The 27,660-nt window shown below is 50.3% G+C and overlaps 5 protein-coding genes across 5 annotated transcripts; 1 reads left to right on the forward strand and 4 right to left on the reverse strand.

Annotated features, from left to right (window-relative positions):
• Positions 1-182: 182 nt before the first annotated feature.
• BO97DRAFT_468199 (alpha-amylase) lies at positions 183-2,117 on the forward strand (the record flags this gene model as incomplete). Its single annotated transcript, XM_025699716.1, has 8 exons — positions 183-200; positions 349-387; positions 459-551; positions 674-902; positions 958-1,120; positions 1,178-1,324; positions 1,439-1,679; positions 1,791-2,117. 8 exons carry the CDS (start codon positions 183-185, stop codon positions 2,070-2,072), a joined length of 1,212 nt encoding a protein of 403 aa, XP_025555256.1. The 3' UTR covers positions 2,073-2,117.
• Positions 2,118-3,107: 990 nt separating this feature from the next.
• On the reverse strand, positions 3,108-5,252 carry BO97DRAFT_337135 (uncharacterized protein; the record flags this gene model as incomplete). The annotated part of the gene is made up of 5 exons (XM_025691478.1): positions 3,108-3,709; positions 3,774-4,003; positions 4,053-4,478; positions 4,538-4,927; positions 5,029-5,252. 5 exons carry the CDS (start codon positions 5,250-5,252, stop codon positions 3,108-3,110), a joined length of 1,872 nt encoding a protein of 623 aa, XP_025555257.1.
• A 6,877-nt stretch (positions 5,253-12,129) lies between these two features.
• Positions 12,130-12,629, reverse strand: BO97DRAFT_183176 (uncharacterized protein). The gene is made up of 2 exons (XM_025690398.1): positions 12,467-12,629; positions 12,130-12,365 (listed from the first exon to the last, which is right to left on the reverse strand). Exons 1-2 carry the CDS (start codon positions 12,517-12,519, stop codon positions 12,185-12,187), a joined length of 234 nt encoding a protein of 77 aa, XP_025555258.1. The 5' UTR covers positions 12,520-12,629; the 3' UTR covers positions 12,130-12,184.
• A 2,890-nt stretch (positions 12,630-15,519) lies between these two features.
• Positions 15,520-15,902, reverse strand: BO97DRAFT_183252 (uncharacterized protein). The gene has a single exon (XM_025690399.1). The coding sequence runs from the start codon at positions 15,865-15,867 to the stop codon at positions 15,652-15,654; it is 216 nt and encodes a 71-aa protein (XP_025555259.1). The 5' UTR covers positions 15,868-15,902; the 3' UTR covers positions 15,520-15,651.
• Positions 15,903-17,266: 1,364 nt separating this feature from the next.
• Positions 17,267-18,342, reverse strand: BO97DRAFT_411353 (homeobox domain-containing protein; the record flags this gene model as incomplete). The annotated part of the gene is made up of 3 exons (XM_025696174.1): positions 17,267-17,434; positions 17,495-18,289; positions 18,340-18,342. The coding sequence occupies 3 exons, from the start codon at positions 18,340-18,342 to the stop codon at positions 17,267-17,269; spliced, it is 966 nt and encodes a 321-aa protein (XP_025555260.1).
• Between the last annotated feature and the right edge of the window lie 9,318 nt (positions 18,343-27,660).

The following is a 27,660-nucleotide window of genomic DNA, read 5'->3' on the forward strand; positions in this document are numbered from 1 at the left end:
CCGAATGGGTAAGGAGCAGCAGGGCGCGTCACGAGAGACCCTTGACCATCCACTCCTCCATCCTTTCCATCTTCTCCATCCCCTGCCATCTCCGTCGAACTAAGCTATTTGGACCCCAACCCTCAAGGGTCCTTGAGCGCTGCACTAATCTTTTGCCCCCTCATCTCAGGATTCTGCAGGAGATGAAGGTTCAAAGGAAGGTAAGCTACTGCGTGCCCACTTTTGTAGCCCGGGAGAATTGCAGTGCCGGAATGGGCCATTGTGAAACGACTCAGGCTGAATCGAGTATTGGGGTATGCTTGACGAGTGTCTCTGTTGTAGCATGCGATGGTGTGCTAACATGTCTAGAAATACTGCGGTGGATCATGGCGTGGTATCATCAACCAGGTAGGTCTCCTACTCTACCACTGATCGGCTGACCCTAAGGTACTGTTCACAATACTGATGGCATTGATCAGCTTGATTACATTCAGGGCATGGGCTTCTCGGCTATCTGGATCACGCCAGTGACGGCCCAAGTCCCTCAAGGATCTGGCATCGGCTCTGCACGCGTGTGGAATGTATCTCATGGTTGATGTCGTCGCCAACCACATAGTTCGTCAAACCCCGTCCCAGTCGTGTGATTCCCGCACTTGCTTCAACGTCCAATAGTGCTGACAAACTCCAAACCCAGGGCTATGATGGGGCAGCTGACTCTGTTGACTACAGCGTCTTCAAGCCGTTCAACAAGAAAGAATACTTTCATTCCTACTGTTCCATCACCAATTACGACAATCAAACTAATGTTCAGGACTGCTGGCTGGGCGATAACAAGGTCTCACTCCCTGACCTAGATACAACGCGCAGTGATGTCCAGACCATGTGGTATGACTGGGTAAAGTCCCTTGTGTCAAACTACTCCAGTTTGTTTTATCTTCTCTCCTTTATGGTTCGTACCGTCGATACTGACTTTCCAAGTTGATGGCCTTCGCATTGATACCGTCAAGCACGTACAGAAAGAGTTCTGGCCAGGCTACAACAAAGCCGCCGGCGTGTACTGCATCGAAGAGGTATGCGACGGCGATACTTCATATACCTGTCCCTACCAGAAGTATCTCGACGGCGTTTTGAATTATCCCATGTACGCACCTCTATCAGTTTTGTTTTGAAGCTTACAAGCCAAGCTAAACTGCCGAAGGTATTTTCCTCTTCTTCGCGCATTCAAGTCGACGAGCGGTAGCATCAGCGACTTGTATAACATGATCAACACAGTCAAAGACAACTGTCCTGACTCAACGCTCATGGGAACATTCATCGAGAACCACGATAATCCACGGTTCGCCTCGTAAGTTAACTCGGCCTGTGGAACACACCTTTTCTACAACATGTCCTCTTCCCATACAAGCTCTCCATACCACAACACATACCCTCAACCCAGCTAATCATAGTGCCTCCAAAGCTACACAAAAGACCTGTCTCTGGCGAAAAACGTGGCCGCGTTTTCCATACTCGCGGACGGGATCCCCATCATCTATGCCGGCCAGGAACAGCACTACAGCGGGGGCAACGACCCTTCCAAACGCGAAGCCACCTGGCTATCGGGCTACTCCACCACCAGCCCACTCTATACCTTAATCGCAGAGGCCAACAAGATCCGCAGCCACGCAATCAAACAAGATGCAAAATACTTGATGTATAAGGTGCGTATCGGCGCTCACGGCGCATTTTCCTCCCTTGTCATCTCCCATCAACAGTGCCGCCGCATCAATTCACAAACCCGCCGCTCGCTAACCTTTTTTCGGCCCCATCAGAACTACCCAATCTACAAAGATACCACCACGATCGCCATGCGCAAAGGTTTCAATGGCGCACAGATCATCACCGTGCTCTCCAACCTCGGCAGCGCGGGTAAATCTTACACGCTCTCTTTGACGGGAACGGGCTACCAGGCCGGCCTCAGGGTCACGGAAATCTTCACCTGCACGACTCTGACCGTCAATGCGGATGGATCGGTCCCCGTGCCAATGGCGAATGGGTTACCTCGAGCCTTGTTTCCGACGGCAAAGTTGGGCGGGAGCTCAATCTGTGGGTGATTCATTCTATCTTAACTCTTTCATCCTCTGTACGTTGTTGTGTAGTGAAAAATAAGAGTCGGCTATTCGAGCAACCGTGCACTGTATATTGTATAATAATTCTAAGAATCAGGTCCCGGGGTGGGAGGGGACTCGAAATCAACCAACCAGCCAGGAATAGCCGTCTGCCTAAATGACGAGATAACACCCTAGTGAGACTACCGTAAGGCAAACTTGGTCCTCTGCCCTGCTCTGAATACAGAAAGGCAGGAGCGCGAAAAGAAACCTCCCCCCCCCCCCCCCCCCCCCCGGGCGAACTAACTACCTAGACTTGTCATCCCTGCTTTCCTGCTGGTATCAATCCATCTTCGCATCACATCCACGAGTATCGAGAGTAGGGAGGATGCAGGTGTCTAGCTACACACCACGGATATCACGGAACGGACCGCAAGCCAAGGAAGGAAGAGGCGAGAGAGAGGGAGGGAGAGGGGGAGGTTCGGACTCCAGGTGTCTGTGCAAGGCACCACAGACGAACCAGAATCGAGATCCTCTTGAAGAGGCGAATTGAACCAGGGGAATACGATATGGCGTCATGTTCCTGGGTTGCAAGGTTCTTTCTTGTCTGAGCCCCGGAATCGATCCCAACAATGAGCCTTCGAAGTTGCCTTATTGGAGACTTTTCTCCTCCTTTGGATCACATGTGACAAAATGCAGCTTGACCTGGCTCACACTCAGCTGGTTAACTGGCTAACTAACTAACTGACTAACTAACTAGTCTCCAAACTCACGCTCGAACCTCTTCCTTATCTTTCCCCTCGGAGGGGGTGAGCGGGTTTGCTATTTTTATTATGATTAATCATAAGTACAGTACATACAAGTGTGAAGAGCAGATTAAGAGTAGCGGCAATGCAGACCATGTTTTTATTATGTTCATTGTGCGTCGTTAGATTGGTTGGTTGTTTAGTCTTCCCCTTGCCACTGCAGTCCGTTCTTCCTCGACCCCGCCCACTCTTCGGACTACTGGCGGGCGGGCAGACAAAGCGTCGGCGACTTTGTTCATAGAGTCGCCGACCGATACTCTGGTATCCCCGCGACAGCCATCTCATTGAGCATACCGTCGGGGAAGGATTGTGGAAGCACTTCTGGCATCAATTGCTCAAACCCGTATCCCTCCATCATATTATCTATCATTGGCGGTAAGAACGGCGCTGCCTGTTCCAGACTCATCTTCCGGGGTTCCCCAAAGGAGGACAACGGCGAGGAGCTCTTGGCTGCAGACGCCGCTGCCGCTGCCGTTGGATCGCTGCCTTCGGCGCATCGCCGCCTGAACTCGACGATCATACAGGAAAATCGGTAGGCGATGTGGTCCTCATTGGGGGACAGATGGAGCAGGAACATCTGCACCTGCTCGATGAGCGGGTCCATGAGGTTGAAGTCACAGAGGTTGAGGGCGGCGTAGCCGGCCATGAAGTATACCTGGTCGACGAGGCTGAGGGCGGAGGAATATCGGATCTGAAGAAATTTGGACAACATGACACGAGAGGTCTGCAAGACCTCCGAGGCGAGAGTGTCAGAGCCGGGATTGAAGCGCATAGCCGTGCGGTGGAGGAGGATCTGACAAAACCAGAGGCTTAGTTCGAGGGTGGACTGTTCACCAGCTAAGTTTGGTATCTTGTTAGCTTCTTATTGACCAGCCACTCGCTCGAGATATGCTGGACTTACCGAGGAGATGAGCCCATTCTGCCTTCCACCGCTCGATTTCCTCGAACTTGGTATCGGCGACTCGCATCCGACTGCCATTACTCTGAAGCCGTAGGGTCATCAAATACAACTGTATCTCTGCCACCACCTTTGCATCGTCGAGAGTCGCAGCTGGGTGCTCCAGAATTCGAGGGCAGTGATCGAGATAGCGTTGCTGAATGTGAAAAGGACGGGCGTTGCCGACCGCAAAACTATGCCATATTAGCATCTAACCCACGCAGCGGAATCGGTGGACCATACTGAAGCTGCGTCAGGCAGTAAGTATTCCATAGCCGCAGCTGGGCGGCGGTTTCGTTATCAATCATGGTCTCCGTGGGCCCATAATTGAGGCACTCAAAGGAGATAATCGCATGATTGATCGACACCCCACTCAACAGCCAGCTGTCCATTGGGGGCTCCTTCTGTACGGTCGGAGGCCAAAGGCAAAGCAGTGCCAGCGCTTGGAGTGACTCATAGCGAAGGGGAGGCTTATTCCACAACAAGTTTACCGTTGCATGCCGTACTTGAAGATACATCGTATGTATCATAGATGTGGGAACACCAGGAACATAGCGAGACGCCAGGAGACAGGCAGTATTATATAATAGGGAATCGGAGTGTCGCGCCTCGTTCTGGATATCGGATAGACTATAAATAGAGACATAAGGACCAAAGTTGTCCACAAATCTTTATTGGGAGCATCAGTATTCGTCCAAGAACCGAAAAGGTGGATGCATGAACTATACATCTGAAGCAATTTGAGTGATAGTTTAGAGTCTAAGCCACCCTTTGGAACGTTTTCTTCCGAGTATGACGAGCTTTCTGTCTCGCCAAAGAATTCAGATTGTAGGTCCTGGATGAGCCGAACAGGCTTGGGCAGGAAAGGAGACGACGGACTCCCATCGGATGAAGTACCGTCATCGGCATTGGGGCCTCTGTTCCAATATGAGGCGATGCCATGGGGGGTAGTCGGAGACTGGTCCAGCATCTGGCGCATCATACTTGTCATCTCTCTCATGCTTCTTTCAAGCGAAGTTAGGCGCTCTTCGATTGAAGGAATCGCGGATGTCGCATCCGACCACGTTGGGGTATTGTCTTGAAAGCGATCAGTCGTTTCCGGTAATTTGCAGTCGATTCTGTAGAATTTGACAACTGTCAGACGTCGGAAGCTCTTCAACTGGATTACAAGCACAGGATAAGACCAGGGTCATCCACCGGGTGGTGATTTGGCTCTAACCTTAGTGATAGACAGCGGCGGCATGCATGGCCGCGCGGATCTAAATCGCATCGTGTTTTAAGCTTGCGACAGGTATGACAGGCTGTCATCGATCGGCGTATCCGTCCTTTGGGACGGACGGCATCAGGATTCGACGCCAATCGCCGGCCGTCATCGGAAACGGTGACGCCTTTGTGCTCCCATGGGGTAGCCTCATACTTGATCTCATCGGTGGTTCTAGTCATGGCCTTCAAAGATGCGGCGTGGTTAATCACTTGAATGACAGTGAAATTGATTGCGTGTAAAGACAATTGCAGAAGGAGGGAGGGAATTACGCGCGGGCCAGCAATAGCAGGGCTGGTGGAGAGAGGGAGGGAGAGCGATCGGCCTTTTTAACAGTCGGCAAACCAAGACTGGGAATGCGATTGTTCTCGCTTGCTGCGAATTGGCGACAGATGAATTGTTAGATTGACTATGGGTCCCGCTCCAGTCCGTTCTTGACCTGGGGTAAACGCTAAGTGGCGGAAGTAAGTGCGACCGGCCAATCCAAGACCCTGCATGTCTTCTAGAAAAATGAACGATCCGATGGGTCGCGATGATTCTCAGCAGACCGAGGAAGAGGGGTTGATTGGCAAGCGCTATGATACTCTCAGGCTCTTACCGTGCACTTCCGACGTAAACCGGATCGAAAGTAAAACTCGCCTCCCAAGGGAAGGGGGGAGAGAGGGGGTTGGCCTGGGCTTGTTGGCGCCAGTGGGAAATTAAGACAGGCCCTACTAGGTCCAATGATTTGTTCGGCGGTAATCCTTATCATGTACTCAGATTCGGTATCGGGCGGAGTTCCAGGATAAGAAGGTGTGTAAGTATCTTTTGGAGTCGAACGCCTTGGATAACCACAGCCTTGCATTCTTTCTCCTCTTGTTAGTGCAGTCTCCTGATTATCTTCCCCCATTGTTTGCCCTGTTTAATTTCCATGGTCTCTTCTGCCGTTTGACCCGTGCTCAAAGACCATAGGATGCTCGATGCTAGTGAAAGCCAAGCCACTGATGTAGATCGCGGGGCCAGCGGATCATCCAAGATATCTTGTCGAGAATCGAAGCCATGCGTCGGCCTGGTTAGCTCGCACGAGGGATATCTCACCAGCGATAATTTCTCCGACTTCAAGCAGGCCTCCCTGCAATGCAACGTTGAGCACCTGCCAAAGCGGCTACCAGCGGAAATGGTCTATGGCAATTGCAAGGCTATAGGGCTAGCGTCATCCTATCCATGACTAGGTTTTCAGCCAACAAAGTATATCCGACGCAGGTTCATCGTTTGTGGTGCCAGGGCGCCCATTTTCGTTCCCTGGTAGCGTATCCCGTGGGGGATTCTCAGTATTGATTCGAGCCACCAGGAGCATGGCGGGAATCCTCTATGGCCCACTCGAGCCCCTGTAAGCCGTGTCAATGTCAAAAGATCATACTATGTGCTACCCTTATCACATCATCTCTGGTCCTGAGTTGACGATTCGGAGTGAGGCAGAGACATAATTTGGCTGTAATCGACAGGCACCCGAGTTAAAGCCACCAGCTGTGTGGGTCCGAGTCCGGTGCTCTAAGTGTGGTGGAGCTTGTGTTGTCTGTTCAAGGCTTGTCTTGGAGTGAGCCCGTGACAATAGGACTGGTGGCAATCAGGCACCATGACAATCTAACTTCATATTGGAGGCTTTACCAGCCCAGGATAGGGGTTGGCATTCGCGTCTAGTATGAGTACCCGTCTTTTTCTCAGTCAACACCATGAAAATTGAAAGCTGTGCATCGGAGGGAGAAGGGGGAGCCCATCGATTCAATCTCCTTCCGTGCTTTGCGCGCTGTCAAGCATCAGCTAGTGACAATTGTGCCTCGGCCTCACGGACCGTAGACCCCTTTTGGAATGGAGCGCTTCGGCTTGCAGCGCCAATTCTAGAGCGAAAGGCGCAATTCAACCAACCACTGCCGCTACCACAAACTCCCGGTTGTTCTAAGACCCATCTCGCTTCCTGACCCCGAGAAAGGTCAATTGGCACTGGCAGAGAACGAAAAGCGGGGACGGGATGAAAAAAGAATAGGAACAGCAGTTTCGTGTGAAAAACTCACAAAAAAGAGCAGCAAACAATAACGTGGGGTATATGCCGAGCGACATCTTTTGCCCTTCTTTTTCTCCAAGTCGAACCAGATGATCCAGTAAGAAAGCCCGAGGAATTCCATCACTGTTGGTCGGCTAGACCAAGATTGGATGGAACTAAGCGTTCCCCACTGGCTTGATAATGTGGTTGCATCCGACTCCATGTCTCACATGCTATCATTCGATTCGAGCAAATAAATGACGATGTGTCAATAGTTTAACGTTAAAAATGGTCGAAATCGAAACCGATCCTGATTCCTCGAGATATGAGGCATTTAATCTCCCAGGTTATTGTATCGGCCAGATCCGCGGACTCAGGTCCTCAAGGCATAGCATCTTGAGCTTATCGAACCGTAGCTGTCGGCGGCTGGGATGATATGGTCCATCGAGGGTGATAAATTAACCGTCGCCACTTTCGGCAGGCTTCGGCCATTGCCGACAATTCCCATGACCAATCGCTCATGCTAAAAAGTCAGCTGCTAGCTGAGCGTCCGCAGTCCAGACGGCCCAAATCCATTCTCAGCTCGAAGGTGAAATCCGCCAATGGCAGCGGACAAAGGCCGGGTTGTGCGAAGTGCATACGGCTGATCGGCACCAGCAGGTGGTCACTCAACCGACATACCGGGCGAAGGACCAAGAATCATGGAGACAGAAGCTGAGAACCGGGCGGACACCGCCAATGCGAGGACAATCAAAGCCGGAGAAGAAAAGCCCGTAGAAGAGCCAGTCGCAGAGACTGTATGGAGATTTGAGATGAAATGATGTGATTGTGGACGAAAATTGCTGGAGAGTTGAGTCTGCGGTCTGCGGCCAGAAAAGCACCTTCCTAAACGGGCTGTAGAAAGCACAAGGTGATTGACACCGTGTTTGTTTGTTTGTTTTGCTTTATCGCAGGTCCCGAAGGAGGAACAAAAAAAAAACCCTTCCATCCAGAAGACTTTCTTGTCATTCCACTGTCCTCTGCCACAAAAGCAATTGGCGCAGTGTCCATTATTTATATTCATGCGCTTGAATAGAGCTGCTCCAAAGCCTGGCCCCAGCAATTGAAACACTCATGTAATGGTTTCTGGCTCAAGGGCGCGGCAAGCGTCGGCGCAGCGGCAAGCAGCGGGATTCGGTTGCCCTGAGTGGAACGATGTGTGTAAAGTCCACACCTTCAGATGCAACCCTCTATAAAGTAGCAGCCCATGTCCAGTCCCATCAGGGGTTATGCTCCACGTGGGTGAAGGTCCGTAGTCCGAGACTCGTCTCAAATGATGCCAGGGTGCACGATGTGTCTTCGAACGCTGGCCTCCACTTCTCTTCTCCAGCTGCCAGTCTGGTGGAGGATTGAGGCATCTACTCGATGGGTCAGATAGATAGTTGATGCAGCCAATAACAGCCTCTGCACAATTGCACATCTATACTCACTTGGCGATAGAGTTATGACCCTGCAAGTCGAGGGACTAGGGCTCGGGATCATCCCTCCGATGGGACTTAAAAGGGAATCTCTCGACTATCACTACTCCTCTTCAACAACATCAAAAACCATGAAGGAGACATCATCGTCAGAAGCAAATGCGAAGGAAGAAGAATTTATAATATCGAGCCAAACCCAAGACGGTCCACCACGACAGGCATTTGCACCCCAACAGCGCCGATGCCGGACGTCCCGAGATTAGGTGGCTCCAATAGCAGGCGGGAACACGGCTTGCTTGCAGAAAACTACTTCGTTCCTCTCCAGTCTCATTGGTTCAGTCCTACTGCTTAGTCTTAGACTCCCGAGCGAGTCTACCGGCTCTCCGTGCGGTCAAGGAGTCGGACGTCCAACGGTTGGCCTCTATGCCTGATCATGTGGCCATGGCCACACGCACTACAGCGAAGGCGGATCGACGGCATCAGTTTTCTTGTCCTATAAACTTTGGCCATCGGCCTAAACTCCGGTGTTAGGGCAACCTGGTTCATAATTCGGACGTCCGCATTATGCCCGGTTCGTCCGATATAGCGGAGATGTGGAGGATCGTAGTCGGTCTTTGGTGTTCAATTCAAGATATTGAGTTGACATGCCATGATTCACTAGACATACTAGTCATACAAGAGCCCAGGACGGAAATCGGTCTTGAGATCAGGTATTGCACCTGGTCTCCCTGTCTCCTGCTGACCCGTACCCACAGATGCAGTCAGGGATCTGTGCGGCCGTGCTCTGATAAGAGGGTCTCAGACCCATCACCTGAACAACAGGGGTCTAGCCGTTGTATAAGATGACTAGCCGCCTCACTGTCCAGCTTGCATCATATTTCGAATCCTCTGCGCCCGCGAATCAAACCTTTTCGAGACATATACGTTGCTTCGCTAATGTGGTGATAGGTAAAACTGGCAGCGATCATGAACAAGAACCAGAAAGTGTGTAGCGTTCATTGGAAACACCAACCAGCTGCGTTACATCGAGTCAAGAACACTTGCTTATGAGATTATGCATAAGCAGGGATCCTGTATCTCGCCCTGGTTATGTCTACCCCGTGGATCACCGACTCGCCTTAACTCTTGTGAGTCGTTCGTGAGCTCGAGGCCTTTACCGGAGATGATAGCTCAAAGACACAACACAAAGTGTCACTGTTCTGTCGACGGAAGCTTTTCGCACTCTCTGAAAACTTCTTTCTGGCTATACCGTTCCGCCTTTGTCTGGTGTTAATGCGATATTGCCTGGATCATTCAGAATAGTCAGCGCAATCCTAGCTAGCCACCGGCCCTAGTGATAATAAGATTCAAAGCAACAAGGATGCCGACATGTGCCGACTCACCGCGCTTCGTCACGAGCCTGTTGATGTAGCCACGACCTCCGGCTAGTGTGTAATCATACTCTCAGCGCTTATCGGCCATCAGCAGGCAGCAAAGCTGATGACTGCCACATCATGTTGTAATCGAGCGTTTCATACCATTTCGACAAAGAATCATTTTGCTAGCATCTGACCCAAGGTATTCGAGGATAGGATGCTCACGCTCGCGACGCCTGTCAGGAGTTGCATGTAGACAGCTTATGGCTATAGCTGAGGGGCGATGGATTGAAGCGCTAGTTCAGCGACTCGCATCACCTACAAGAGGCGAGAGTATTCTCATGTAGTGATTCAAACAGTAGGCGGAGTCTATCCATCCTATCATCAGATGAAGAAGCCTGCATTAAGACCCCTCCACCCCCGATAACACGGATCTAGACTTCTCCCAGCCAGCACCTTCAGAGCCGTTCTGTTAATCCAGGGTCCTTTAGGCCCCCGGCCTCCGACTTCGGAGTAGTCAATTACCGAAGAGAGGAAGGACGGAATTGCTGCGGTGATTGCATGAGATAGGGACTTAGTACAGGTGTAGTCATTACAGGCCCTATGCTCAGCTGAGCATCTTTGTCCAAGACGCACTTGACCCTGTCCTTTGCTATGCTTTGCCAGGCTCTGCAATCAACCATACATCAACAGACTAATGCTTCCATCTCATCCGTCGGTTCAAACGTAGGCCTGTTGGCCGATGATTAGTCCAAGCATCCTCAGTGACCATGGACCACACTTGGACTGCCTTCCTTCTTTCCCAAAGCATCCGTGCAGTTCAACTTCTTAGCACCAGGATGCACAAGCACCCTGGCATTCATAATCAACCGCTGCATTCATTCCAGTAGACCGCGTTTCAACGAACATCTTCGATCCCTCTCGCAGCATCATTCTGAGAGTGACGCAAATAATTCAGAAAACAGACATTCATGGCGGTTGTTCAGACTTCCTGCTGGAACTGCTTGAGATTCCTTTGAGTCGTCACGCGCCCTTTCACTCAAGGAAACACAAAACAGGCCGAGAAACTCGCTGTGAACTGGCATTTCAAACAGCTATTCTGAATCCGTCATCGCGGCGTCTCTCACTAGGCCATCGGGAAGGCGTACGGTTAGTGAGAGCCCGCTCTCGCCCCTAAGTCTAGCTCGACGAGATATGGGCTTAACTTTGAACATTGAATATGGATGTAGCAATTGCTATTCAAAACTAGTTAAGATCGTTCTCGTGAGGGACCATAGAACACACCTTGAGTAATCTGCGCAGTGTATCGGAACCTCGAAAGACGCACACTTGTGCAGCTATTGTAGTGGTGTAGCGAAGGCTACACCACGTTTTAGTAGTTTGGTAGTTTCCATGGGAAGCTTTACGTATAGTACGAGCTTCTCCTTCTGGGCAGGTCTGATATACAATCATCCATGGCAAACTACACGAATAGCTGAGCAGACACAAGATATGTACACCCAAGCAATCGCCCTCCGTCCACACATAGATCAAAAATGATCGTGAACACGCGGTCTGACAGACACAGCCATACAATTCTATAGCTCAAGCCATCTAGCATCGCTACAAGTGTACAGTGTTCTCTGCTAAGCACTCCCCTCGACATAAAATCACAAACACAACAACAATAATAGCAACATCAACGCCACACCAAGCTCGACAACAACAACCCCCAGAATGTGCAGAGCATCTCCAAGTGCATCTCCTCCCACCTCCAAACACACCATCCCTTTCCATTCCCCTTCAACATAATCAAACTTAAACCGAAACTCAAAATCCCGCCGGCGAAGCATATACCCAACTAAGCAAAACAACAGACCCTTAGTCCCAGAAAAGGGTTCATCTCAGAAACCTAAAAAGAAAGCCAACGTGCTTTGTATCACGATCCCCCACCCCGCCATCCCCAAAGTACTAAAACAGCAGCCAAAAAGTCCCATGCATTTGCCCCCTCCTTCCTCTCCCTGCATATCAGAAATGGCCAAGAGAGAGAGAGGGAGAGAGGGAGAAAGAGAGGCAAGCAGTGCCCCACAGGTGTTTAGGCAGGCGGATATTTATTGTACTGTACATAGTACAGTACATACATATTCCGGGATCTCGCTCAGCAAGGCCCGCCCCATCGATTCGCATTCCTAGGATCGGGAAAAATCCCCTCCACAATTGCAGGTCGTACCGCTTTCGTTGCTTTTGTCCCGTAGGGCTAAGAAGAAGGGGGGCAATGAGGTAACGAGTACACCAATTGTAATTCACTCCAGTCCGGCGAGTGCGACAGAGAAACCTGGCATCATGTTGTCACACTCGAACCTATTATGTTGTGCTACATAGTTTCCTTTACCTTTCTTTTTATTCGAACGTTGGACAAGGTTCGACACTGACCCTGAACTGACATGCACGAAGCAAAGAAAAGAAGAAGAAAAGACGGCATTACTACATGATGCGACGTAAGCTAATCCCATCAGAAAGGTGTATCACAGGTTCGCTGGGTAGCATTGTAAGAGAGCTCCGTGCTTTGCGGCACACATACATACATAGTATATACATGCACACATACACATATGAGCGTGTCTGCACAACCGTCCATTGAATGAGAAACACATACAAAGGTTAATCTCTTCTGTTGTCAAGGCGTCAGTCAATTGATGAACCAGTGGCTAGAAGGCAATAAGAGTCCGGAACCAAGGATTCAAGGACACACGTTAGAGTCGGGGGGGGGGGTTGGGCAGATAAGGATGATCACTCATTTGACATGCATAAGCTTTTTTTGGTGCTCTCCTGTCAGTAAGCTGTTTGGATTTCCCTGGTTGGAGGGAATGGATTCCATTTCCAGAGGCAGATGCAAGAGTGGAGATGAACCTCATGTCATGCAAGCGCTCGGTCCCTCTGTTGCTCCCATCCCCTCCCCCCCGCTTCCACCTACAGTACAGTCAATCGCGACGGAAGGGGTAATTGGGGAGATTGTTGGGGCGAGCCATGACGAATAAGATCTTGTGCTTCAATTTAAGCATTTAGGCAACTGGATATGCATATGCTCTGACAGGATGTCAGGCTGTGCGATCGGCCTGGAAAGGGAAAAGGAAGGATGACTTCAAGCCGTAATCAAAACAAGGATCGCTTGCAGCAAACGACCACATGTACAAATCTTCCGCGCATAGTCTCCCTGCAATTGAGGGAATGACTCGGAAAGGAGCCCCGCCAATACCCTCTTTGAGGATCAAAGGATCTAAGGATGATGAGGGGCAAGAGAACGACTGGCATGTGGCTAGAATTGTGGCGAGGCAATGCAGCTTCTCATTCTGCTAAGTATTAGCTGCAACTCGGTTCCTGTGAAGAGTTGTGGTGGCGTTTTTAGAACGATCCAACTGACTGAAGAGCATGCATGATAGGTCATAGGGATTGGAAGGAGATCTTTACCGACTCCCTCTACCTTGCAGCTTCTAGCGAGAGAGTATGTGAAAGTGATAGCCAGGGATGACGCCTGGCGGACATGCTCGGTGATTTTGCTCTGTCAAGATCCGTCACGAACAGCCGAGCGACGCCGATCCCTTTGCTACAAGTACATGTACGGTACAAACAACACGTCTCCACCCCGAGGAAGGGAGATCTACTGCATCAAAGTGGAGTGCAGATGGGTTGGTTTCCAGGTTTTCCCTGGTCGCACCGGGGAGGGAGTAGGAGTTATAGTGCCCTGACGGATTCGGTTGTCTGTCTGTTTGTCGGCCGTATGTACTGTACGAACCAGACCGACCGACCGACCGACAGACATACATGCATCTGGTCTGTAAGTGACCTCCCTTTTCAGATCATGGGAGGAAGGATGATACGACAGGAAACAATTCCATAGACACATGTTGAGGCTACTGCCATGCAATACCACTTCGTATTTTCTTCATCACCCCCTCTCCGGGACGGGATTTGACTGCATCAGCGCCGTTGAGCTGGCATGTCAAAGCAGTAAATACAGTACATTCCTGTCACCACACACCCTCTTCTCCGATCGATAACACATACTTACTGTACTCACCTACAGTCTCTCTCCACATTTACGTTTCCCTTTGCCCTTGAGGTCCGATCACCCACCCACAACCTCCCCCCTCGCATTGAAGGTGACATTTGAGCAGCCTGGGATGCTATGCACATCGGTCAGATTCACCGCCATGTGATAGATCGGTTCAAATCCCGGTTTTCACCTTGAGCATGCCAGTCAGTCAGTCAATCAGACAGACAGGCAGGCAGTCCCTCACCTGCTGTTATTTCACTCCCCCGTGCTTTATGCAGCAACTCGGTCGGTCGGTCCCCTCTCTTTCACTCTTTCCTGTCGGCGTTCTGTTCCGCCATAACAACGATGACTTTGAACAGGACAGACTCTTTCCGTATCACCTCTAGTGTCCCTTCCATACATGCCACCCGGAGCTTCATTCCGCCCGGTCCGGGAAGGAAGAGGCACTTTGAATGGTGTATATTCCTGCATCCCGCTTTGGCTTCTTTAGCGACCGTTGCGATCGAAAATCCGAACTGTTCCCAAATATGCTTTTCAAGAAAAAGCACGGGACAGCAAACAACAAAATGGAAAAGAACGTGAAGATAGAAGTCTAAGAATCAAAAGTAAACCCAGTACCTAGTCAACCCTAATGAGGCACTATACGTTCCCAATCTGTCTATCCAAACCTCCGACGGAAGACACCTGAGATGGTCAAAGTAATACATGACAGGGACTAAATGGCAGTTGAAGCAAAAGCAAAGTCAATACACAGACAGATAGACAAGACGAGCTTACACCTCTCTCTACCTTTCACGCGCTCAACCTATTGCCTGACTACCTACCTACACTCCTCAGGTGACACCCAACCCAAAGAAGCGAAGCAACGAGAGAAGAAAATAAAAAGGGCCCAAACGGACCACCAAACGCAGGTAAACAACCTCCCTTCACGCCCTACCGGAAAAATCAGGAGCAGACAAACAGCCAACAGGAAAGAGGATAGAGGGAAGGGGAGGGTAAGGTTAGGTAAGTTAGTAAGGTTCAAGGTTCCGCTCGGTCCCTCCCCTTCCTGCCAACCAACCCCCTCTCTTCCCTCTCTCCCATCTGTACCTAACCAACAGGCTATCTCATACGGAGTAGCCCTGAGCACTGCAGTGCACTTATGTAGGAACCCTAAAACGGTAAGTACTTGGGTATCGGACCATGATTCGAATTAGAGCATAGGTACCTAGGTAGGTAGGTAGTAGTAGTACATACAGTAAGTACATACAGTACACACTGGTGTTTAACCACCAAACCAGGTAAAACCAGCACGTACTCAACTTACTGACTTACGTACGTACATACATCGAACATATCACTTCACTTGATTATTTACTTGAACTACCGTCTGTCTATCTGAGCTGTCCACGCAAATAGGTCCATCCCTGGAGCAAGAAAGCAAAGAAAGAAACTAGCGAGCCAGTCCCTAAATCCCCAACGGAACTATGTAAAGTAGTCTCCATCATATCTCGTAAGTGTACTGTACATACATACACAAAGCAAATTAGACTACCTAGAGATAGTAAGCCGCTTTGCATGGCTAGACTTGACTATAAGGGCAGTACTTAAGTTGCTGAGGTGTACTGGCAAGTGTTCCCAATTGAGTCATCCATCGCGGTGCGATCGGCCGATCTTATCCGTCCCGACTGGCTGGAACCAAATTTAAGGCTGCGATTTGATCCCGAGTCGATTTGCTCACTCGATTAGACGCAAACAAAAGCATAAAAGAAAAAAAAAAACCAGGAAGAATTCTGTTTTTGGTAATGAGGCACCCTGGGACCGCACGCACCTATTGGGGGCGTTACTACTTAGTGGTTGGTTAGTTATCATGACGTGTGACAGCATGGATGGTGGTCCCGGCCGCCGCCGCCGCCGCCGCCATCCCCCCTGGCTGGTGCTGGCACCAGACATCTCCCTCTCTCTGGTAGTTAAGTAGGTATTCTTGTTCCTTTTCCTAATAGAAAGTGATTCCAAAGGACAAAGAATGGGTCGATCTTGATCATACTCCGCATCTGAAATTTCTTTCCTGGTGGCTCCTGACGTGATGGCATGTCATCCGTGGGTTCTCAGGGTTTGTAGAAAAAGAAAAAAAAAGCTCCACGCGCAGGAATTTGTCATCCTCGTTCCGACTCTGTCGCTCTCCTGCACCCGTGGTACGGGCAAAGGGAGGGCCGTGTAACCGCCAATAATCGGGCCCCTTTTCCCATGCATCGCAGCAGCAGCAAGCCACTTGTGGCACACAAGCCCCGTTCGGAATAGTTTCCGGTCGATTGAGGGGGAGGGGGGGAGAAGATTGGAATGTTGGGCTCGAAGAGATGGATGCAACACGCCGTGTGTCGCCGTCGGGTGTGAGATTTGGGACAAGAACAGAAACCGTGGTTCAGAGGGACAAGCCACACGGAGAGAGGGAAAAGAAAGCCGAAAACATACTCGACCAACCCTCACACATCTCAATCTTTGGTGGAGAGAAACAAAACGGTAAGGCTCGTCCGACGAATCAAGGATGAGATCAGCTCTCACTAGATGCAAGGAGGTCAATTTGTTTTCGATCGCTTGCTCACACCACTTCATAAGATTCTTCGGGAATACTCTTATAAGTGGTTTATCATTAATGCTTCTTGAGATTTTTGGTCTAGAACGGGAATCTTGTAGAGAGGAATCGTGACATAGGAAAAGCAACCGTAGGAAAGATGACAACAAAAGAAAAGCACAGATAAAAGAAAACCAGTCTAGCTTGACATGATCGCGTCGCCCATGTACTGTACAAGATCATTTAGATGCTCATCGAAGGTAAAGACCCATCACAGTCCAGAAACCCGTATGGTGTATCGGAGAGGAAAAAGGTCGTCTAATATATGTTGGAGGTTCAAAAATAACTCAGAAAGCCGACCTGAACATGATAAGCGCAAACCAACAAAACGCCGCAAATGCGAGATTGTAATCGATGAATAAGATTAAGGAAGCGAGGTGACGCCAATGCTTCGTGAACGTCGATCCGGATGTGCTCCCAAGCGCGTAACCCCCCCGTGTATCGAAACCATGCAAAGTAATTTAAAGTCGATTAGAAAAACGATAAAGGGTATCAAGAGTGGTCTTGTCAACCTCACTCGGCTCGGTTCGTAGATTGTGTGACAATCCATCCAGAAAGTAAAAAAGCGGAAGAGAACAACTGTCGGCAAAAATCTCATGTCTATTCGGTTGTCAATGTCCCAGGGACTCCATAACTCATGACGTAGTGGATGTGATTCGTGGCAAATGTGACCAGTGGTCGAACGATAGACTTTTGTCGGGATCGATTGGGTCGCAACGTTCAGGGCTTCGTGCCCATGTGGGGAGATGGCATTGACTCGGGAGACGTGTGCTCTACGTCGCTAAAAGGAGACTGCCGTTGAGAATCGATGTCATTGCCACCGTTCCGCATCTGGTTTCGGAGAGCGGGGAGTTGTCGCCGCCTCGCGTTAATGAACCAGTTGCTAATCTATGGAAAGAATGAGCCAAACGTGTTTAACAGACAAGAAAGCGGATGAGATCGGCTTACCTGACTGATCGTGAGACCAGTGCGAGTCATAAACATCTGCTTGTCCTCCTCGCTGGGGTATGGGTGGTCAAGGTGCTCGTGAAACCAGGCGCGTAGGATGTCCGTGACCGGCTTCGGCAGATTGCCCCGTCTGCGCGTTTTCTTGGAATCGTTCGGATCGCCAAGAATGCCAAAGTTGGATTGCTGCGCGTGCGATAGCGATTGCGGGGTGACTTGCTCGGAGTCGCTCTGGTAGGCCATCGTGGGGTACGGGTATGCGACTTGGTTGGGCAGCGGTTGCGGACCACCAGGGCCTCCCATAAACGAATCTGCGCTCCTCCGATCACCCAAAGGCCCTGAAAGACTGGTCGCGGGAAATCCGTGGCCGCTCATAGGTCCAGCGCGAAAGTCGGGTGCCGCATACTCGGGTCGCGATAGCCCCCTGGATTCCGAGAATGCAGCCGCTGAAGGGGACATCCCCCGTTCAGGAAGGGACTGAAGATCGCGGATCGACGGCAAAATGGGACTCGGACCCCGGGACACAAATCGAGTCGAGGCTGAAGCGGGCTGAGGGGGATTCCCGGCTAGGCGGCTATGAAGGGGGCTGCTGTCTCGTGGCAGGGATTCGCTAGGCCGAAAGTCATCGGCCAATGGTATCTTCGAAGGGGTGGCATATGGCAGGCGATCGGACAGAGAGCGGGAAGTCGGCGTCAGATCAAAGCTGGCTGAAAGGGGTCTCTCGCGGGTGTGGGGATGCTGGCGGGAGGAGAAATAGGAAGTCGATTCGATCTCATCGTGAAGATGAGGAGGGAGAAGCTACAACCGAAATGAGGCTAATCAGTCTCTATGATACTGGTGGTTTCGACCATGGGGAGCGACCCGAAACTCACCTATCGAAAGGAAGGGAGGGCTGGAGTGTGATCGGCTGTCATTCCACTTGCGTATGAAATAGCCATTTTTCCAGATGAACCCTCGCCCAGATCACGGTACTGGGACATAGACTGCAAAGTACTCGAAAACAGTGGTGTGGCGACGTTGAAACACGATGTGACTCTCCACTAGCGCAGACACAGACAGGGTAAATACAGCCGACCTGCGGCTCTTCAGACTATCCTGGCGGGGGTGATCAATCGGATTCGAATGACGAGGATCTTGCGCGTCAAGTCTCTCTTATGCTGAGTGAGAGAAGTGAAGGAGGGAGAGGGCTGAATCTAGCCTGGGTGGATTGTATTGTATTGAGTGGTGGGTGGTGGTAGTGGTGGGGGGGCGGATTGGTAGATTGGTATGAAAAGGATGGAAATGTGGAGGGGAAGAGAGGGGGAGTGGATTAAGAAGGATAGATAAAGAATTGAAGGGGAAGGGAGGATCGTGAGGATTAGTAGGTAGGATAGGGATGTTGGTATGAATGCGACTGCTCTGGTGGAAAGATAGTCGATGTGAGAAAGATATGGGCGAGATAGAATAATAATATAGTTACCAGGGCCTGAGTCTAAAAGTACCTTGACATTGCCGCACACGATGACGATGGAGACAGCTGAACCAAGGTTATGCAAGGTGAAGGAGTGAGGCAGCTCAACAATTGGATCTGGGCTGGGTGGACACCAGATCTCTTTTCTCAAGGTTGTCGGGGTTCAGACAATGCTGATTTTCGATTTGTGTTTTTTTTTTTTTTTTTTTCCTTTTTTTCTTTTTCTTCTCTTGGGGGGACTTGACTTTTGATTTTCTTTTATTTCAATTTAATTTTTTTTCTCCCCTTCGATATCCACCTCCTTCCCTCTTTTCCTTTCCTTTTCTTTTCTTTTGCCCTTTCTCTCTCCCTTTTTCCTTTTTTACCCTTCAGTGTCTTGACTCTTTTGAATCGCGTTTTTATTTTATATTTTTCCTTATTTTCAATTCGATCCCCTCCTCCACTTCTTAGTTACTGCCTTACTATCCCATTTCCACTTCCATTCCCAGAGTCATGCACGTCGATTCTCCGAGGTCCTGCAGAAACCACCTGTACGGTAAACCCCCCCCCCCTCCCCCCTCCCATCCCTCTCCAATACTATAAACCATGTCATTTGACAAGAAGTAAAACATAAAAGAAAAGTAAATGTCAACTCACAACACACACACACTACAAATCTCAGTAAATTTATATTTGATTAAGAAGACTACACACGCGCATCATCCGCGCGCAGCCCCTCGCCCGTCAGCTGTTCCATCCAAAGCCAAGTCAAGCCCACCAACCATGGACGATTTGTTAAGAAGTTAAGGACAGGGGGGGGGGGCTGTTCTATAGCCCAGCGAAGAAGCCGACGATCGTGTGGGATGGATTGAGGTGAAGGAAGTGGATACACTACGAACGAACGGATCGGTCAGGTCATTCGTTTTTTGCCTCGGTATCCCACAACTATGCAGCAGCAGTAGCAGCAGCAGCAGCAGCGAAGAAGGGGGTGGGATGGGGAAGAAGAGCGAGCGATAAAGAAATAGGGACCAGACCAGGAACGAGAACGAACGAGGTTGGTGAAGCGCCAAAGAGAGAAAAAAGAGGAACCACTGGGGTATTTTAGTGATCCCAAACTATAAAATCCAGACTGAACAACGAGGTATAGTCCATATTATGGTTGGGATATCAATCAATGCCATTCTTACTTTGATCCTCATTCAGATTTGAAGATCATCATCTACGATCGTGGTCTCCTTTCTTCTTCATCATCCATTATTCATTGCTCGTCTTTCCTGTTCCTCTTTTCGGGCCCTACCCGACTCATCTTTAGGGTTGGGGTCCTGACAGATGCCAAGGGATCTCGAAAAGGATGGCTAGTTTGCTATGTTACCCGTAATAACCTCGGGGAGGGGGACGAGGGGGGCTGAACAAGAGGAATTTCGCTCACCTCCTGGGTAGTGGCGTCTTTGGAAGCGACCAGACCAGATTCAGTCAGTCAGTCAGTGCTTTTGAGTCGAAGTGTCTGTTTTCTGGAGCTCCTGCCTGGATGTACTCCGGGCGTACTCCGTATCGGCTCGTGTGTATGGAGATGGAGGAGCCTGGGGGGTGAAGGGGGATGGGATTGTAACTATATCTGTCCGGCTGCGCGACGTAAGTTCATAGCTTGATGGGGTGCAAAGAGGGATGGGGTTCCTCTTCCATGAGGAAACCATCGCTGCGCTAGCCCCCAAAGTTACCTAGCGAGGAGACGAGGAGATCCTGGTTCAAGATGCCACATCGTAGTTTGTATACTCGGCCATACAGTAGTTAGAGGGGAGCAATGGATGGCTTGCTTACCCCCGTTGCGTGTTTGCGATGCCATTCCTCACCAGAGCCATTCTGGTCTTAACCATTTTCCTTTTTTTACTGTACCCTCTGCTGTCTGCTCTTTCTCCCCTCTTTTTGTGTTTTCAGATTGGCTAGTTTTTTGCTTTTTGAGTGGTTCATGCCAAACATCTCGTACCAAAATGATGGGTGAATGACCCGTGTCATCCGTGAACGTCTTCAAGCCCGTTTCATTATCGTTGCTGGATGGGTTTCTGGAACTGGGGTGGTTAACTGAAAATGGAATCGATGACAGCATGGGTTCACCATCCACACACAGGCAGTCACGCTCACATAACACCCTTCACTCACCCAGTTTGCCTCTAATTCCTCCTCTTTTCTTCAGTTCTTCTTTGCCGGTTCGCCAGACTAGGTTAGCACCAGCCCATCCAGGGCAAAACGAAGCTGAAACTAAGGGCAACCCAAACCCGTCAATCCAGAACTGGAACTGGAACTGGAACTCGATCGAACTCTCACTTTCCCCCTTCATACCTCAAGATCGCAGCTAACTCAGTAACCTTCCAGAAACCAGGCTAGTTCTGATCTTATATGTTTGTCATGTTTTCAAATTATCTGGCTAAGTTTTCTTTTTTTAGAGACCATGTGGACTACATCCAGGCCCAGGCTGTCTCGCTATGTTGTTCTTTTTGTCCCAGCCTCAATCCTAGTTTTCAGGAGATACTCGTACATACTAGTTAGTGACTTGTCGCAGACAATTTTTGGGGGTTGTCTGTGAGTGCCTCGGCTTGAAGGGTTGGGGTTAGTAAGTAAGTATAGTTAGTGACCGGTAATCTTTCCAGGAAGATGCTTGATGGGCCGGAAAGGGGGGGGGATGAGGGTGGCCTGAACGATATGGTAATGCGTTTGGCATGCAGACATGTCCCTTTCGTCTTACGGTGGCGGGAGGTTGTGATGGTGCCCTTTGGTCGGTCTTAATGATTCTGGCCTGCCTTACATTTGGCTGCCCCGTCTGGATTAATTATTGCAATCTCTGCTTGATTAAATGCCCTAGAAAGGTGGGGGAGGAGAGGGGGGCGGGGGGGGGGGGGGAAAGGGCGCCGAGGTGGTACGGTTGACGACCAAAGAGTCCACCGCGCTTAAATTTTCAGTCGGCGGAAAATGCTTCCTGCACACATGTCTTGATCAAAACCGAGAGAGACACTAGAGAGATAAAGAGGTAAGACTTCACCAGGACCCTGCCTTACCCACCCATCGTTCTGCGTCTTACAAAGCAATAATGGGCGGTAGCCGGGGGAAGGGAGGAAGGGATAGATAGGGGGGGCATCCCGGGGCACGATAGGCAGCACTTCAACAACCAGCGGATTTCCGAACCGACCAACGATACCGCACCAGCTCAGTAACTGCACAGAGGAAGTAACAGAGGCGCAAGGAAGCAAATCCTCTTTCTCAGGAACGGTCCGGAGCAGGTATGGCTGCAAGCCTCGCCAAATAGGCTTGCTTGTTTCGTGCGGAGAGGGAGGCGCGGCTGCAGCACAGTCTACTGTACAGTACAGTAGGAAGATATTGGCAATTGCATTGAATTGAGATCAATGCTCTCTCTCGGCTGCGAGGTTGCTGTTGCAGGCCAATCAATTATTCGAAACAAGGGCGAATTCGAATCAATTCCCTCGACATGCGGACAGGGAAACGATGTGACAATACATGAAGGGAAGAAGAGATCGTCGGGTTGGATCCACATTGCCGGTGGTGTCAGGAAAGGCGCGGAGGCCGGCCACTGGACCATCAAGAAAGACGACAAAGGATTCACAAGTCTTAGCTTATCCCGATCGGTACTAAGCAGTCGATGTTAAGGAACTGTAGGTTAGATTCAAAGATAGGCAAGAACCAGACAGCTGAATGTTACTAGTAGGATGAGTGTTCGAGATAATTTGAGGAACAGAGTAAAGAGACAAGAAGAAGGAGTAGTCAAAATTGACAAGAGAAACCGAGTTACCAAAAAAAGAAAAAAGAAAAAAGAAAAAGAAAAACACCGAAAAGGGAGGTCTGTACAACGTGTTGTCCAGGTTTTCCCTCAAGGCGACTTGCCTTGCAGCATTTTCTAAACCGTGACGGCTACGGCGTCCCTCCCGCTGCAAGGTTGTTGAAGGGACAGCTTCGATCGAAGGCTCTGAGCGAATGATCAAGATCGATCGGTGAGCAAGTAGGGAATGACAGGCGCACAGGGAGCCAGTCAGTCATTCTCAACGGCGGGGTAACTGAAGGGCATTGGGGGATATGATGGCATTGAAAGCGAATGCCTGCTGTAGGCTGGAGGAGAGAGTCAGTCAATCAGTTAGTCAGTCAGTAGTAACAACTAAACAACTAACGGGTACCTAGTTAGTTTGTTGAGTTGAGTCGGTCGGTACTAGTTATTACCTACTACATGTATACATGTACTGTACCGTACCTCCTATCTAGTGAGAGAGGTCCCAACTTCCGGGACAGGGGTCGTCCAAGCAGTTCTTCCTTTCCGACCGACCAAACCCCCCACTCGCTTCTCATCTCCGTCATTGTACGTCAGACATTAATCGGCCCATGTTATTGAATTTTCTCCAAGCGTCAGAATCAATCACTGAATAAACACCACCTTGCGCTCAAGGATTGCCCCAAAAATCAAGAAGAAAAAAAAATTATGGAGTTCCGGTAAAGAAGATCAAAACAAGGACAAGAGGAACAGCCCTAAGGGGTCAATGGTGGTTATTAATCGGCTTCGGGGGCCGCCTTGCTGGTACCGTATCCATCCATCAGTCAATAATCGGGACGAAGACGATTTGCTTCTGGCCCATCTGACTGACTCGAAGAGCCGCATGTTCGTTACGGTTTATCACTGGCCCCCTGCCCCCTACCCCTCTTCTTCGCCCTTGAATGCGGTCGTGATCACGGTGAATGACATGACTGAAGGAGGTTCTACCGTTCTAACGCCAATGAGGCGAGGAGTGACCAGGATTGATTGGTGCGGCCCGCTATATAATATGCAAGATCCATCGCCCGTGCATATGACATCTCAGGTTGTCGGCTAGGAGGTGGGTAGGGAGTGGAACTGACGTGCCGTAATGGTTACTGTAATATCAGAGTATGGGGGAGCACTCAGGTAGAATCCTCTGAGGTGGGGGTCGCGATCTTATCTTGGCGCCCATGTAATCTATAATGATTCGTGTTGATTATGTTGAGATGAAGAGAAGGATCTGAAAACCCAAGGGTGGATGAATGGTGAAATGAGGATTGACCAATTAACCATATTTCTTACCTTGAACAGATTTGGGGATGGGATGTGGATGCGCCTCGCTATCCATGGGCCGGGATCCCTGCCCACGAGGAAGGACACCGTTCCAAAATTCGGGTAAGTCGAGGACACTAGACAAGTCAGGCAGGCAGAGAGACGCTGACTTCATGGGCGAAACCTTAAGCTCCAGTCTTCGTGGTGACAAGCGCATGAGGACAATCCGACAATGGGTCGATGACAGGCAGGCGGACAGGAACAGGGGCAGGACCTCGAGGCACCCATGGGTAATGGCTAATAGTCCAGGCATTGAGAACACACCACATGATGGCCCAGGTCGGGTATGCATGAAAGATCTTCATCAAGTGGGGGTTTTTTTGGCATTAGCATTGGTTAGAGATGGGAGATGGGATGCTGCCACGGATACAAGGCAGAGCTGAAAAATGGAGTGTCGGTCGCAATCCTTCTTAGGCTTAGCGTGGTTTGACCGACCCGACGTGCCCAGTCACGAGCCTATGGTAGTGCACTCCACTCACTAAGGACGATCGGAAAAGCACCCAGTTGAAGAGACCCAGCTCATTGGTCTTTCCCCTGGAACATGAGGTTCAAGGCTCGCTCCAATCAGTGACAGTCCTTCTCTGGTAGGCGGAGAAGTCAGTCACTTGTGCGACAGGGATACGGCCTGCCGTTCCGTGGGCTCACTTACGCTGGAGGATGGATTGGACTCTCAATCAGTCGTTGAGCACTTTTCTGCTTCTCTGCCTCAATGGCTGGTCAGGTCGCGTGCGAGGTGAGGTGTCCACGAGCTAAGATTAACAACCGAGACTGACTAGACATCTACTATCTATCCAGTCAGCCAGGGTAGTCACAAGGTTCCCACCAGCAATGGACTTGAGAAGCCTCCCGACTCGCGCATACGGCCATCGTGCGTCGATGAGGCCTTGTTGACTCTTACTCGTAGTATTGCGGCCACCGACTCCGCCAGTGCCGACCCCTTGGCCTTGGAGACGTTTATTGATCGGGTATTCGGTGTTCCAGACTTTTTGCTGGACTATAATCACCGGGATCAGCGAGCCGGCCGAAAGAGCATGAGGGCGATCTGGCTAGGCATAACTCTAAATGTCTGCTGTGATCGGAAGATGCCACATCGCGACATAAGCACAATCGCAAGAAGGCATAAATTTGGACTTGATGACAGCCATCTCCGGGGGGCTATCTGAAAAGAGCATTGTCCTCTTTCTTCAGAGGGCAGTCTGCCCCGCGTCGATTGACAGGAGAGTTCGGTTCGAACCAGGATATGGCCAAAGTTTAGCTGGCGTGCTGAATGGGGACTGCCCCATTCCGACTCAAGTAGTTTAGTGTGAGCTATCCATGATTCCATGGGGGCCCCCTTAGACCGAGTAAGCCCGCTTGTCACTCGTCAGTTGCATCCTTCGCGTGTAAGCCTAATTCGAGCGACCCTCGTGGCTTCGCTAGATCAAAGTTTCATCAGTTCATCTGCCGGGAATGATTTGTCAATTTTGGCTAGTCTCTTTAAAAAAAAAATTGTTTGACACACGCTGATGCATTAGAACTTGCTCTAGTGTCGGTGCAATACACTGAACAACGTATAGTGTCCGATTGGCGATGAATTGATCTGGAATGGAATGTCTAGTGGATGGCATTCCTACCACCAACACGGAGGATCCCCGGAGGGTGTGTGGGGAGAGTGAAAAAAGGCTAGAGGAACGGCACCTGGTTACGAGTAAGTCACTACGGTGCAGTACCTTAGGTAGTAGGTACAGCCACCGATGACGCAAGCCATGGCAACAGGGAGGGGCTGGTGATGGTTCGAGAGTGACAGGGCCGTCGCCACCTCACTGCGGAGCCTGCAGCGGGAGGCCGCATTGGGTCTAGCTGCATGCAAAACTGACTTTGGTGGCTGCTATTTTGATTTTTGTTTCCCATCTGTCGCACCAGATCCCAGACAGATCGTGCAGGGATGGAGATTGGAGCAAGGGTGTCGATCCCAGCCTGGATCTTGCAGAGCGGCAGGGCAGAGAAAATGATCCCCTTGTCCTAAAACGGCAACTTTCTTTACAGACCCCGGACCCGAGACTACCTACAAAGTATCCGTACTGACGGATGCTCTCGCCATACTTGCACCAAGAAAGGTGGAATGATTAGGTGAGGAACATTGAAAGAAGAAAACAATACTCATTGTGTATCCAATCAAACAATCATCAAACAGGAACTTCTCAATCAAGTTGACGGACAAGGAAGGGGTTCCCACTTTGGGACTCATAGTTCGGATTGTCCGAGCTGAATTTCGATTGGATAATTTTCCCTCATGTTCTGGTTGTGTTCGAATCCTTCTAGAAGCATCATCATCTTCACCGCCAAACGAGACTTCCCCTTTTAGGCAATTTCAACGTCTCACCTAGCACTCATCACGGGCACCACCTCTCAGAAGAAACAATCAATAGACTTCCACCATTGTCGTCTCTTTCCTCGATGGACTATGGAGTATTCCAAATGTATGAGGTTAACACGAGCAGTCTGGGATTATTTGTCATTCTAGTGTCTGCTTGTCTGCTGTCGTGTCACCGTCCGCTGGTTCCCGGTTCTTGGGATCCGCCCGCCAGAGAGGATCGGTGGGTGGCACTTCTACTGGCTCTGGCTGTGGTCGGCCCATCTTGCCTGTCACCATCGTGCATCTTTTCATGCTACCGAGTCAATCCAAAGCATCGCCTTCCATATAGGGGAAAGTCAGAGTCGGAGACGATGTGCTGACTTCTCACCCGCCTTCACCCCTACCGCCCATCTGTACAGAAACAGGAACAAGCATCATCAGTTGACTTCAACCTTACTTAGAGAATATCTTGGCATGGCTTCCTCAACCTCCAATCAGCAGTCCGGATCGATTCCCCAGCGAAAGAGTGGGCGGTAAGAAACTTTCCTCTGGAACGCAACTGACATCATCGCTGGTTCCAGGATGTCTCACCCGCTTCCTCTCCTCCCTGAGCCTCCTCCGCCCACGGGTTGATGTGACGGTGGGAAATCTCCGAAGATTTCCCAGTCTGTCTGCAACCAACCCCTTTCCCCCTCCCCTGGATCTCAAACCCAATTGCTTGATACCAACTGCCTGGTTGAGACTGGCGTGCCAATAGCCTGAGACTCTATTGCATCTCTAGTTTCAAACTCAAGCCTTTCGTTTCCCCATCTTCGTCGTTCCCCAGCCATCATCATATCACCGATCACGGACACTACCCCCTCCTCCCCACCAGAACAACACCTTTCTAGAACATAGCAGAGAAACTGGGCGTCCACACTAAGCTGGACCACTGCATTCCAGGTGCGGAAAACGGACTGTCGCATCATGAGAGATCTGGCCAATAATGCTCGTCCTCCCCTCTCCTTAAGCCTTGCGGACCCAGCAGTTCGTCTTCATGCACGCGGAGGATCGACGGACGATGATGGTGGGAGTTGCCCCTGCAGGTGGTAATGATGAAGGATCCTCGGCCTGCCATGACGATTGTCCGGCAACTTCGGCTTGCTTCTGTGCTTCCAGGTCTTCCCCAAAATAGACATGACGGCCGTTGTCTGAGGCATTAGACTATGCTTCGCTTTGTTGGCCTGCCACCTTGTCTTGTCATCTGTCACGGCGAAATTTTGTCAGGCGGCGGCGGACTTGAG

The sequence above is a fragment of the Aspergillus homomorphus genome, assembly GCF_003184865.1.
Source record: "Aspergillus homomorphus CBS 101889 unplaced genomic scaffold BO97scaffold_4, whole genome shotgun sequence".
Classification (NCBI taxonomy): Eukaryota; Fungi; Ascomycota; class Eurotiomycetes; order Eurotiales; family Aspergillaceae; genus Aspergillus; species Aspergillus homomorphus.

What these genes read in the sequence shown, in the direction of transcription:
- BO97DRAFT_183176 (XM_025690398.1), bottom strand. Translation starts at nt 12,519, where the DNA reads ATGGACGGTTGTGCAGACACGCTCATATGTGTATGTGTGCATGTATAT. An exon ending in TGTGTGCATGTATATACTAT is followed by an intron (nt 12,366 to 12,466) that starts GTATGTATGTGT and finishes CGCATCATGTAG; the next exon opens with TAATGCCGTCTTTTCTTCTT.
- BO97DRAFT_183252 (XM_025690399.1), bottom strand. Translation starts at nt 15,867, where the DNA reads ATGTCTGGTGCCAGCACCAGCCAGGGGGGATGGCGGCGGCGGCGGCGG.